Source organism: Malaya genurostris, chromosome 2, assembly GCF_030247185.1.
Source record: "Malaya genurostris strain Urasoe2022 chromosome 2, Malgen_1.1, whole genome shotgun sequence".
NCBI lineage: Eukaryota > Metazoa > Arthropoda > Insecta > Diptera > Culicidae > Malaya > Malaya genurostris.
The window spans coordinates 130,516,757-130,531,014 of NC_080571.1; the positions used below are offsets into that span (position 1 = coordinate 130,516,757).

General features: G+C 37.0%; 1 protein-coding gene and 1 long non-coding RNA gene across 5 annotated transcripts in view; both read right to left on the reverse strand.

Annotated features, from left to right (window-relative positions):
• LOC131432303 (serine/threonine-protein kinase Pink1, mitochondrial) overlaps positions 1–3,484 on the reverse strand; it is a 46,067-nt gene extending 42,583 nt beyond the window's left edge. For 3 of the 4 annotated variants that reach the window (XM_058598503.1, XM_058598499.1, XM_058598502.1), the window contains exons 1-4: positions 3,008–3,459; positions 2,844–2,958; positions 2,264–2,785; positions 2,036–2,205 (exon numbers count right to left, since the gene is read on the reverse strand). In XM_058598503.1, the coding sequence (XP_058454486.1) occupies positions 2,036–2,205; positions 2,264–2,785; positions 2,844–2,958; positions 3,008–3,315 (1,115 nt within the window). In that variant the 5' untranslated portion in view covers positions 3,316–3,459. Of the gene's footprint in view, positions 1–2,035; positions 2,206–2,263; positions 2,786–2,843; positions 2,959–3,007 lie in introns of all 4 variants that reach the window. The other variant, XM_058598500.1, reaches the window with a different exon arrangement.
• A 4,212-nt stretch (positions 3,485–7,696) lies between these two features.
• On the reverse strand, positions 7,697–9,474 carry LOC131430882 (uncharacterized). Its single transcript, XR_009229581.1, has 3 exons — positions 9,182–9,474; positions 8,241–9,053; positions 7,697–8,167 (listed from the first exon to the last, which is right to left on the reverse strand). It is a non-coding gene; the product is annotated as an uncharacterized LOC131430882 (long non-coding RNA).
• Between the last annotated feature and the right edge of the window lie 4,784 nt (positions 9,475–14,258).

Here is a 14,258-nt window from a genome sequence, read left to right on the forward strand (position 1 = left end):
CATTAGATTTTTTCCTTTTGGCACCTACCGGTTTGCCATTGTTTTGATTTAGTGGATATTTTTTACTACATGTTCGATCCGCGCCCTGCCGTTTGTCTTGTTTTCCTTGCTGTGTCACTGTCGCGAAACTATCCTGAATTGTAGGATATTCTTCGGCGCTTGCCAGTACATCATAGATATTGCGGGTTGCAATCGGGGATATCAACTCTTTCGCTTCGATGTAGGTTAGGTTTTTCCTTGCCATCATGGACTTTATGCTTTGTTCTTTTTGCCGCGAAGGACAGCTAGGGTCCGTAGTGCGGTGATCCGAGGTTCGGCAATGAAAGCATTTCGTATCGTTTAGACAGTCCACGTCGTTTTCGTCGTGTATTTTGGAACACTTATTACATCGCTTCTTTGCTTTGCAATTGGTAGTTTTATGACCGAAACGGTGACAATTTTCGCAAAAGATCAGTTTGCGTACATAAGGTTGTACTTTTGCTGGTATACCGAAGAGCTTCACTCTTTCTGGTAGCACGTTCGTTCGAAAGGTAATACTTATTCTTGTTGAAGGAGCTTTCTCATTTTTTTCAGTAACCCATCGATTGAGTCGGTAGACATCCAATACAGGGTAATCACTTTCAATTTCTCTGATTATTTCCTCTTTACTTAGATCTGTAGGTATTCCTCCTATTACTCCCGTGATGCACACCACGTGTCGCGGTATATATGCCTTATAACCATGTGACTCCAGTGCTGGCTCCGATGTTAAGAGATTCGCTCGTCGAAAACAATTGGTGAAAATTATAAGTGTATTGTTACCGAGATATTTCAGATCAGTTATATAGTTTCTATATTTGTCCGCCTTCCGTAGAAGTGAACCAATTGAAAATTTGTTGATGCGTCGTGATTGGTCCATAACCTCAACATACACTCTGTATGGAGCTGCGTCTCTTGGCGTATATTTATAAGTAGTAACTTCCTCGTTTTTGTTAATTTTCGAGGGTCCAGGATCCAATTCATCGGGAGGAATATCTCCTCTTTCGTCCTCCATCATCTTCGACATTTCTTGGATTACTTTTTACCACTTCCTTTTTATTTCACTTTGTAAGTAACACGTGTAAAATTAACTTTCGGCTCGCACACTTTACATACACAACCGATCGCTAAAGCGTTTACTTCCGAATGTGATACCTCAATTAGTCATCTCATATACAAAAACCATAAGTTAGATTGAAATCTGTTGTCTATGTTCGATAGATTGACTTCAAGCAAAGACATCATATTAACAAGATGTCCAGATGAATTAACAAGATATCCGGATGAATTTGATTCATCGACAGTTCATTTGTCTCGTCATCGTGCAAAACCTAATTAGGTTTTTTATCGTGACGACACAAATGAACAAGTATTCATCCTTGACAGTTCAGCGGTACTGTTTACAAACAAGCTTAAACAAAAATCTAAGAGCACATCTAAAACAATCATCTTTACACTTTGCAACTAGTCTTTTTTATTTAATAAATATCAAAAACGAAACGTATTCAATCGTGAACAAATGTTTTAAAACTTTATTTAGGTGATACGGACCGTAAATGGTCTTATCCAATTTGTCAATAAACAAACAAAAGAAATTTCTGTTTACAAACAGTACTGCTGAACTGTCAAAATGTGTTCATCCGATTGAGGTTAGCAGTGACGGTAAAAAACCTAATTGTCATTGTGTAAAACCTAATTGGAATACGTTCATTTCACGTAATTTTCCACTTCGTTCTGGTAATAAGGGCCGGTAGTATAAAAATGAAACATAAAACAGAGCTCAGTTAAACCCTACCGGCCTCTCTAAACCTCGGATGATGGAGTGTAATGAAATCAACATCTTATTCAAGTCGTTCCATATCACATTAATTGAATTCAATCATAAAGCTAACAGCTGTAACACATATTTATATTAAATTGAAATTGATTGTATCTGATAATGATTGCAATACCGTCAAGCCCATTAACCATGGAAGGGAACTCATTCGAATAATATTTTTTCAAAATTTATACTTACTGTCTCTCCCAATTCTCCGTTTCTATAACATTTCTTGTTTTTGCTGGAACTGTTTCCTTGTACATAGCTTTAAGAATTGACATCGCATTACTTTGTATGTCATAGTTGAACATCATTTTTAATGCTAGAGGGTACTGCTCAACGGAAACATTTATATTATGATCGATAAGCTGTAAAACAATTAATTTGTATTGCAAAGATTTTTTTTATATCTAGTACCAAGTTTACTATTGTCTCGAAATCCCGTTGCATAGATTGTTGATACGCGTATCCATCGATAGCATCTGACAATAGCCTAGATTTTCGATTGGACAATTCGGCACTATCAAATCGTATTCGTTTTTTCTTCAGTTTACTTCTTTTATCTTGATGTTCATTGTCAAGTGCGCTTTCTTGTGGATTCAATTGCAGTAAAGTATAAGTGTTGGGATCGATTTTGCAAGCATCTGTATTAGAAAAAGGCATGTTTTCCATACTGCTACCAAAACTATGGTTATAACAATCAATATTTAGGCTTCTCGTAGACAAATGACGCGTATCAGTCAGGAAATCAGTCGCTTCTTCTAGGCGCTCACACACTAAAGTAGTCGTTGGTTTCAATTCATTTTTGAAAGCTGCTGCATATACTACAGCAGAGCAACCTTTTGCTAAAGGTGGTCCTATCTTCAAATTTTCTAAGCATAATTCATTATAAACACGTTTCTCAGTTTTCTGTTCAATAATTTTGTTCTGTAACCGAGTAACTGTACCCTACAGTTTAAATTTTCGATTAAGTTACTTTTTATTAAATTTAAATTGTATAAGTTACTCTTATTTCCCTGCACACTGCCTCGATTTCATCGTCCTTCGTTAACATACTATCGCCTGAAGCAAGACTTATACCAACCAAAGCAAGAAATGGTGTCGAATCGCCAAACATTAATCTAGAATCAGTAATATTAGAACACTGCATACGTCTATTTTAAACAGAACCTTTTTGTTGCTTGCGCCCGAAGTTCAGCTGAGTACGGGTTTGTTACTCTGTTCAGCACATTATCAACAAACAGCCGTCTCGCTTGACTTCCAAGTCGCAGAAGGCCTTTAGTGCGAAGGTTTTCCTGAGTCTCCCGAAGTCTATGCAGCCCATATTGATTTTGAGTGTCACCAGCCTTAAATTCACCGGCAATTCTCCGACTGCCACCGCTATCCAAAATGCTATTATGAATATCTCGCTTTAAATAATTCTGAAGTAACAAGCGACCATGTTTATGAAGTCGAATCGTTAGCAGACGAAACGACATTTTCCTTTTGCGTAATTTTCAATTTTCTTCTGCTTCTCGGTTTGTCGATTTTTTTATCTACCTATAAAACAAAATAAATAATTTTTTCCGGATACGAACAATGAAGCACCTTTTTCTTCTTCACACTCTATTGAGCAATTTGACGTCTCTGTTACTCACACCGATGCAGCCCAGTGAAATTTGTAGACCCGCATAAGTCCGATCATCGGTCTGATTATCGGACCGATTGAGCACGATATAGGGCCGATCGTAGCGCTTCAATCGGCCCGTCATCGGACAATTCTGCACCATTTGCATCAACCGCGTCGACATAAAAAAAAGCTTTATGTTTACATTATGCATCGCTAGAGAAACAGAGTGAAGGAATATCAAACAAGACATTTTCGAGCCGACATCTTCCCGATAGGGTGTGAAAGAGTGTTAAACATTTTTTTGTTTCGATCATAGAGGCTTTAACCTTTAGGTCATTCGCCTCTTAGGGCCAGAAAAACTCTGACCCTATGTTCGAGGTTGGAAATCCAACCCCGATATATCTCATCACCTGAGTAATCAGACATCCGCTCTCTGCTTTGGTATATCTTCACTCTTTTGTTCTACCGATACACTATGCAAGCTCGAAACGCAATCAAAAGCTTTCTTGCACGATGCGTCCGATGTTCGGATTTACTGGGAGAGTGCGCAGTGTTGTCGAAATATCCCAGTGAATTATGTCGAGCTGCAACGTGCCAATTATTGAAGACATATATGCGAAAAAAAATACTGCAATGCCAAGAGAACAGTTGAGAAAGGCAGAAAACCGTTTATGAAACTCTAAAACACGTAATGGAACTGTCTTTTACTTGGTTCATAAGTTCATAGCTTACGAAACTCTATATGCATTTTCCGCAGTGTATGATTATGAGTCAAAAATGCTTTTACCTCAGTGTAAGATTGAACCCACGGCAAACTTTGACTTCGGCTCGCACACATTCCAATTTCGTATATGAATACTAGAGATTGGCGGGTATCGGGTATTTTACCCGAAACCCGACCCGTACCCGTACCCGACGGGTTTTTGGTCGGGTACGGGTAAAAATTTTTATTTTCAATCGGGTACGGGTCGGGTACGGGTAAAAAATTTTACTGCTCACTCGGGTACGGGTCGGGTACGGGTAATTTATTTTTATTTTTGTTCGGGTACGGGTAATTTTTTAAATTTTTGATCGGGTACGGGTCGGGTACGGGTAAATTTTTTTGCTGATCACTCGGGTACGGGTCGGGTTCGGGTATAAGAATTTCTATACCCGACCATCTCTAATGAATACTGCATAAAATGTTCAAAACGACGAATGTAACATTTCTGCTGAACCGAGAAAAGCGATATTGAAAAATAATCGCACAATTTTAAATCCTATTTGAAAATGAGTAATTGAAACCAGGGCTTCCGAATGCTCATGCGTGCACAAATGCGACTGCGAGAGCGCACCGAAAATGTGTGTGTCGCATATACATCCTGTGAGCGTGAGCGCCGACTCAAAGAGCAAACCAAAAGCGTGTAAGAGACGCGTAGCGAGCACATAGAAACGGGATGTGCTACTTGAAATTTCAGAGCATCGCATTTTCTTCTGCGTGCGACTCGTGCGCTTTTATCTCACGAGACAGCGCACGAGATTTTTTATGTGCGCAGCTTGTGTGCTATGTGAGCCACAGTAAGAGCTGCTGTTATAATTATTTTTTCGTGGCTAGAGCGGTTCGTGCGACTTGTGCCCTATCCTAAAGGAAGAGGTGAAGAGGATGAAAATAACGTACAAGCCGCTCGTAGATCGCATGAAACGAGCGCGCCGCGCTATCTCATGCGGCGAGAGCGCTTGAGCCTCGTTCTTGGCAGAATGCGATGAGACTATACAACGAAGCGTTCATCAGTTTCTGGTGCGGTTCGTAAATGTGCCAAAGAGTTCTCTTGAGAGCGACAAAAGTACATCGCATGCGCGTGGTTGTCTTATGAGAATGAGAATAAATTTGTCTCAGCGCAAAATAAAGAGCGCGCGTGCATAAGGCCTGATTGAAACAACTTCATCTCTTCACTAAATCGTCCAATTTGTATGCGTGCAACGTATCATAGTGACTAATTCACAATTCAACTACAAATATAATTCAACAATTCACAATTCAACTACACATATAACATTTAGGCAAAAACGACACGTCGTTTGAATTTTAATCATGTACATTGGACAGTAAGATAGGTCGTTTTTCCTGGTTGACTTTACACATACGTCGTTTTGCTTCTGTTAGTTACGTCGTTTTGCGAAAGTCACAGTGTTCATTCGACGTTTTGTTATTCGCACTTGTGAAAGCCAGATTTGCTCGAAAACATTAGTCGCTAGTTTTGCATGTCAAGTGGCAAAAAATGACATTCGACTCGTTTTCAGTGTGTTTTGATAATTTTCGCTTTTGTTTGACGAAGGATTCATAACGGTTTCTACGATTGGAAACAAATCAGTTTCTTTCCAAATTAATCAGAGTATTTTTCAACTAGCTTAGTAGCAACTCGATCCCATTAATGTTTCCCACTCTACAGTAGTGTGCCTATAACCAGAGTGACGACTTCTCATCCGTAATGTTGGCAATAATTCAAAACATTCCATTAGCTTTACATTGAATTGACAGGTCGTTTGTTCGTTTGGAACTGGTAGCTGTCATTCCAAACGAACAACTGTCGCCACTCTGATTATAGGCACTCTACTTTACAGCAAGTCTCACTTTCATAATATCACACTAGATCTGCTTTTTCGTGGAAAACTATTTTGTCGTAAGTCCGCGCATATACTTTTGTTTATGCTTTGGTACATTGGTCAAAACATTTCCAATTGACGAAAGTAGCATTAATGATTATATTTTATTGATTTCGACATACGTCAAATGTGTTGACACATTTTTTAGTGAATCTATAGTGAATCGAGAAACGGTGTTCGGGTAGTGCGTGTATTAGGACATTCCTAACAAAATGCATTAAAAATCTCGGTTTGTTTACTTTTGTTGCTTAGGTCGTAATGAACATTTTATACAGAATAGATCTGTGCACCAGAGATGCCAGATATTTTCATAGAAAATCTGTATTGCTTTGCGGAAAAATCTGTATTTATCTGTATTTACTAATGAAATGAATTTTCTACAATAAAATAAGGCTGGAAGATGTTATTCCAATAGATTATGATTAAAGAATAACAGATTTAATGAGCATTCATTCTTCATATCTTCGTAAGTCATTGCAACGCTTACAATTCATCGACGAAACTTAATAGTTTGAAAATGTTCAGGTCATACAAAGTTTCATTATGCCATGACTTCCTTTAATATCAGATCAAATTGGTTTCAAATTATACATGTAGTCCGTTGATTAATAAATTTTTATCTCGTCACTGCAATCAAATACTAATAGATACATTTAGAAGTATTTTTTTTTGGTTTGTGCAGAAACTGTGACGCGAAAAAATAGAAACAAAAAATGTGCTTTTTGCACAAACCAACAAAACCCCTAAATGTTCACATTTTGCGACGGCCAGTATTAAGCCGGCATTCGTTTACGCCTGAGACGTCAGAAAAAAATATGGCACTTGTACAATATCATTTGAGGATTGCATAAATAGTGCCAACTTTACGTATGCTTAGCGGTATAGATTGATCTGCTAGGCGCGAGATGGCAGTTCAGTTTGAACTGCTTTAAGCACTGACAAGCCGAAGACGAAACGCGAAGAAATAGAAACTAATAGATAGCTCAGGCGAAATAGTTTAATTTTTTCTTTCTTACTCTTTGTGAAATCTGTATAGATCTGTATAAAATTTAGAAAATCTGTATAATATTGTCACTGCAGCACTAATCTGCAATTCGCTGGACAGTCCAGCGCAGCGACGTTGCCGAGCGACGTCAGTTGAACTGCCATTTCCTACACTGAGGGTAAATTCATCATAGTTGATATGTGCTAATCATATACAATTTTGCAATGAGTGTTTATACTTGCTACATATGAGTTCTGCACATACCAGACTATTTTGGGTTTGATATTGTTCTTATGTTTAACACACATTCATTATATATGCAAATAATAATGCACACTATAAAAAAATATTAGGATGCGTTATGTTATGTTACTACTCTTTATGTGTAGATAACATAAATTTTAATTGAATGAATATTGATACTCATTATACTATGCATGCAAGGCTCATGTACTTTGAAATTTAGGTCGGGATTCAAATACTCTGTATAATAATTTCTAAAATGTTTAAAAACAGAATACAGAAAAGAATCTTTATTATTCATATTCAATTAGAATCATGCTATATTTAATCTAACGAAAAAAAAGCTCGTTTTCTACGAAAATAACATTCGTGATCAATTTTGTGTAATTCTGTTGGGAAACCTTGCCTTGCCTTGTATTCCTATTATATGTATTTCTTCTAGCTTCGCTACTGCTTCATATGAAAGGTAATGACGGTTATAACCACCTACGTTCTGTAAATCAGAAAAATATTGTTATGAAAACTGGATTAAAATAAAAAAAAAATTTCCAGCTGGTACCCGAACGTTTCTGCGTAGTGACGAAATTGTTTCAAGGCGAACTCAGTATCAAACGGTTTTGGTTTGGACTGACGACAATTGAAACTTACAGACCACTTCTCAAGAGTTGTTGCCCACGGTTTAGTGTTGAGCCAGTTCAATGCTTCCTCTCCTGAGGGGTGAGGGTCGTGAATGAACCACATCGATTTTGCTAGATGTTCCTCTTACTTCAGTTTACGTTTGGCGACTTTTTGCCTTGCGTTAACGATACTGTTGTATAATATTCCACCGTGATTTCGTGGAACACATTTCCTAAATGAAACAAAATTGTTTAAAGTAACATATCTTGCCACGCAAAAAATCACAAAATTAAGAATATAATTACCGGTTTTTCGTTTTTGAATAGCATTGTAATAGCCTTAGTGTTGGTTTTAAGAATTTCTTCCGTGATTTTTCCATTTGAATTCATATGATATTCCGAGATTATGGAGACTAATTCCGCTTGACTCTTATCGGATAACAGTCCTTGTTGAGCACGACTTATTAGTTGTTGACCGGTAACTGCTGCCTTCAACAATTCACATAACTTGTTTAAGTCCAAATATTTCAATCAAATCGGATCTTTCTATACACTACCAAGAAGATGTAATAACAGTGTCACTTGCTACCTCTGATTCCGGAACATGGTCAAGTCCTCGACAATTTTCCTGATAAAAATTTTGAGAATTATGGGTGTGTTCCACAAATCTTTATGCCCTGCCGCTTTCTTTTTGATGGTAGATGAGTGCTGTTTGGAGATGTTTCGAAATTTGTTCGTTCAAATTTTCCGGATTCGATTTAGCAACAGAATTAATGGCTGCAGAGTCAAAAATATTTGTTTTGGCTTGTGTATGAATGTTCTGCAGAAACACGGTATGACTTTGTGTGTCATCGACCACTTGTGAAGAACTGCCTGAGTGAAGTAGATTACAGTACTCTGTAGAATTGAAGTCGTTCGGTATCGTCTGCAATGTCTTGACTACACTTGAACCGTCTGTGTCTTGATGATGAATGCTGGTCACGATACCGATCTGTTGTACACTGTTCAATGATGACTCCTCTTCTTGTTGCGACTAAATATTTACTGTAGACACTGGATTTGGAAGCTTGTTTTGGAGCTTGGTAACAGTTTTTAATGCTTCCTTAGTGTACTCACAAACTAGAATCAGAATAAATCAAAGAATTTTATTCAGTGACAATAAAATTTAGTGTAAGGTTTAGTAAATAAAACAAATTGTACAGTATATAACAGTTAGCTTGTACTTTATCAAACAGTTTAATACTTACTTGTAAATATTTCAGCAAATTCAACCGGTAAATTGAGCTCGGCACAAATTTCGTTTGTGAACGCCATCATTTTTTTTGCAGATATGCCTGGTGCACAGATTCAATGTGGTGCATCTATTTTTAAAAATACACCGATTCCTCCGACAATGCTGATATGATATTTTCTGAATTCTCGTTCGTACTTGGCGGGATTTAAGTTAAATTGCTGACAAAAATAAATTCTTATGGGACTTTATCACCTATTTTGCATATAATGATTTTTTCGGCGAACATATTTTTGAAAAAATTTCCTGGCATCAGTTCGGTTCGTAGGCAAGAGTGGTAAGAGTAATAGACCTGCACATGTTTTTCATGTTTTGTTAGTATTGGTAAAAAGGTATAACGTTATAATATGAACTTTATGTATGCAACAGATTCGAAACATTAGATACAACATAATGATTGATTTTTTTGAGTCACATATTAAACAAATGTGTACCGCAAATAAAATAGTTATAATTGAACATTGATATTTTATGTGTATTTTGTGTTACAGAATTCAATCTCGATTAAGTGCAGTTGGCAAATAAATGTCATCAGCGCATTGCGATCAGTGTATACATCAACTGATAGAATCATGTTACTTTATACATATTTTGTTGTCTTGTTTATGAACCACGTGCTTCAACATAAATGGAAACATTATCTTGCCTCCACTATCGAAGCACATAACGATGGAATATTACTTTCTGTATGCGCTTAAAGTTGATAATGTATGTTTGGGAATCAATGGGTTTGACACTGAACGTTACAAGGGAGTGAATTTTCGTACAATTATGAATGATTAATATATGGCATGGCAGTCTACATACCATTGGGGCACAGTGAACTTCGCTGGAGCAACATAATCAGGCGAGAGAGACGTCGCTTCCGATTTTTATCTGCATGCACAATATCTGTACTCTGTATTAAATCTGTATGCGTATTTAAAAATCTGTATAATACAGATAAATCTGTATAAATGGCATCTCTGCTGTGCACTCTGCATCGGTGTGAGTAACAGAGATGTCAAATTGCTCAACTTGCACGCTTAAAAATAGTTACTCAAAAATGAGTAAGATCTCACTCATCTACAGAAAAAGTGGAACAACTCTAATTTAGAGTAACTCCGAAGTTATTCAAATTTGAGTTCTTCCACTGGAAACGATATTTGGGTAAAATCTACTCATTTACTGAGTAATACTTTATTTGTACATGTACCAAAAATAGAGTAACTATAACTCAAATTTTGAGTGAAATTTTATTTCACATATACCAAATTTGCAAAAAAATTGCTCATTTTCTGAGTGTATTGTATAAAAATATTAAGTAATTGAACTCAATACTATTTCAAGTGGTGGTTGCTTGGAGTAGTGTGTCAATCGCAAATTAACATACATGTCAGTTATGCTCAGGCACCAATCATACACTTATTCCTCATATTTGAGCATATTCGGCTCCATTCTAAAGCACAACACGGAGTTTATCATTCCGGTTTTTGCAGACACAACACCGTTTGTGTTGAGCGACTCATCCTAGAAATACGCGATCTCACTAACAAAATATACAACCTGTTGCTACAAATGGTTATTACAACTTTTAGACTAATCTTGCGAATAGTAACAAAAAAACGAGTTATTGCGTTAAACTCAAATTTAGAGTAGGAGTTACTCAATATCATTGATGATAACTACTCAACTTTTGACGTTTCCATGTATCATTTGAAAATGAGTAACCAGTACTCAAACTCTGAGTAACTTTTTCTAAGCGTATGCAGCAAACAACAGTCTCACGCAGAGATGCAAGGTAGAAATTTCAAATATCTTCAGACAGGGTTGAAAAGTCTGTGCACCCTTATTGAACATAACTCAAAATTGAGTGACACATCACTTAAATTCATAAAAAGTGCACGTACTCTAAACTTGAGTTACCACCTATCTACTCATTTTTGCGTTAAGGGACGAAATCAGCCCGGTGGCAACAATAAGGCGCTCCAGCTAGTGCTATCGTAACCAACATCTCAGTCAGTGTCAGTGAGAGCAAAGTAAACAAAATGAAGTAAAATACAACACTTCATTGATTGTGAAAGTCAGTATTACAATTTGGCAGCGCACGTTTCATAACGATATCACATTTATAATCAAACATAAAAAAATCAACTTTCACAGCTAAATATCACAGATATTTAGCAACAACGAACTTATATACTTCTTCGTTGTTTTCGTCTTTGCGGAAAAGATGATGGTCACGAAAACATGGCGGCCTAGCAGGGACTTGGACGAAATTGTTAAAACTTGAGTAATTTTTACTCAAAACAAGAATAAAATATTTTGTTCAAAATTTGAGTAAGTTCAACTCAAAATTTGAGTTCCTTGCTCTCAAAATGAAGAAATTTTTCTTCGTTAATTTTCATATACAAAGTAATTCTTCTTTCTTATGAATGTGGAAAATAGTGATCAAAACCGTTTCCTTTTGAACGGTTTGGAGTCAAAATTAAATTATTTTGATATTCTTACGTTGCGCTTTTCACTAAGCACAGTTGAAACCACAAAACATCAATGATTGACGTTGATTTATGTTTTCAAAACCGGATCTAGAAACGGCAATGGAAAACGACGTAATCTTGCATTCTTTATTTCGATAAGAATATTCCGAGGATGAAAACGCATTGAACTGCAAGAAGTATTTTTTCACTCAAATGTTTAAAAACTCAACGCTTGTTCTAATATATGAATATATGCGAGAGAACTCATAACGAGTTTATTTTACTCAATTTCATACTCAAATTTTAACATATTGTTCCAGTTTATGAATTTGAGTAATCGCAATTCAAACCTTGAGTTATGTTCAAAGTAGAGATGGTCGGGTATAGAAATTCTTATACCCGAACCCGACCCGTACCCGAGTGATCAGCAAAAAAATTTACCCGTACCCGAGCCGTACCCGATTGAAAATTAAAAAAATTACCCGTACCCGACCCGTACCCGATCAATAATAAAAAAAAATTACCCGTACCCGAAAAAAAATAAAAAAATTTACCCGTACCCGATTAAAAATTACCTGTACCCGTACCCGACCCGAATGAGTAGTAAAAATTTTACCAAAATTCAGTATGGAAAAATTAAAGTGTTTTAGTCGAGCAGTATCAGGCTCTAGTTGGTAAGAAAAATACATTAAAATGCTTGTTTACTTTTAAACATATAAATACACTGTGAAGCATGAATAATGTGATGTAACTTTTTTTTAAACATGCAAAAAAAAACACAAAAGATTCATCCGAATTCAAAATTTATTTTTTCATATTAAAGTACAATCTTTCCGGGTAATTGTGGAATATAATTTCATTCAAATGGCTGCCTCGGCTGGCCTTGCAGTACGCCATACGGTCGGTCCAGCTTTTTAATACATTTTCGATTGTATGCAGCTTTATTTCAGCTATGGATGCACGAATGTTATCCTTCAAGGCTTGAATTGTCTCTGGCTTGTCCACATAACACTTATCTTTGGCAGCCTCCCAAAGATAATAGCCTAACGGCGTCAAATCACAGCTCCGAGGCGGCCAAACGACATCCGAATTTCGACTGATGATCCGATCTTCGAAGACTGTGCGCAGAAGATCGATCGTAGCGTTGGCTGTGTGGCACAGAGCGCCGTCTTGTTGGAACCAAAAGGTGTCCAAGTCTTCCTCTTCAAGTAACGGGAAGCACCAATCGCTAATGATGACGCGGTACCGCTCGCCATTGACCGTGGCGGCGGCTCCTGCCTCATTTTCTAAGAAAAAAGGCCCAATGATGCCACCAGACAAAAATCCACACCGAACCGTCACTCTCTGAGATCGGCTTCTCCATGATGACGTGCGGGTTTTCCGTCCCCAGATGCAACAATTTTGCTTATTACCATACCCGCCGAGATGAAAATGAGCCTCATCCGAGAAGATAATTTTTTTGCACACATTCCGCAACATTACCATGATTTTGAAAGTAAAACTGCACTATTTTCACGCTGTCCTCAAGCGTATACACAACCATTTTCGTTCAGCGGAAGGATAAAACTAAGTTTCTGTCAAATCTGAAGTTACATTAAGGTTACCAATGTCGAAATAACCGCTAGTTCAACAAAAAAATGTTAGATGGCGGACCCTGTAGATTTTCAATGTCTTTGGTACTTTGTACTCATTTACAATATCAACAAAAGGGAGAAATATCAACTCAAATTTTTCGAGAAGCATATTTACTCAAAATGTCATAATACCCGTTGTATTCAATTTTGGGTAGGTATGGTTTTTACGAAACAGTGCGACTTTTGATCCAATTCTTTAGAACCACAAGTAAGCGTGCTCATTATCTTGACACACAAATAAAAATTCACATTCGAATCACTTGAAAAATCACGTAAAATGGTTCCAAATGTCAAATTGAATATTATACGTGACGAAAATGAATGTTATGCGAACATCCCCTAAAATGAGTACCGTCAGTTCGTTTACGTGAATTGACCAAGCATCAAACAATGTACGTGTATTCCCGGTGAGAAAAATTCAATTTTGAAAATGGTGAACAGTGAGTCCTTCAAGTGTAAGTAGTTTGAACACTCGTGAGAATTTTTTTTGTACAATTTTTTACTACGAAGCAAAATGAATTATGATTTTGATTTAAATTAATCTGTCAACTATGCCCGTTTTGTAAACCTCACAAACCCACACCCACGATGTTATCGGTAGCTGGTGGTTTTTACAGCCATTGAACCGGTGGAACCCTCAACGAGTGAACACGGTGAAAATTTGAGTATTTCGCGAGAAAAGATTTTCACCCTTACTTTTGCGACTCCACGTTGTCACGCATCGAGATTTTCACTTGTAGTCCAGTGAAAAGAAACGAAAATTAACTAGCAGTATAGCCCAACTTGCTGTGCCATCAATCGGTGTCATTTCAAGTGAGGTGACACCACCCAGAAGTGCAGAATAAGAAGAACTTCTTTGCAGTTTTTCTGAAATAAATGTTCATGTTTTTATGGTAAGAATCCTAATGATTTTTATGAAAATTTTGAAAATCTCCAACCA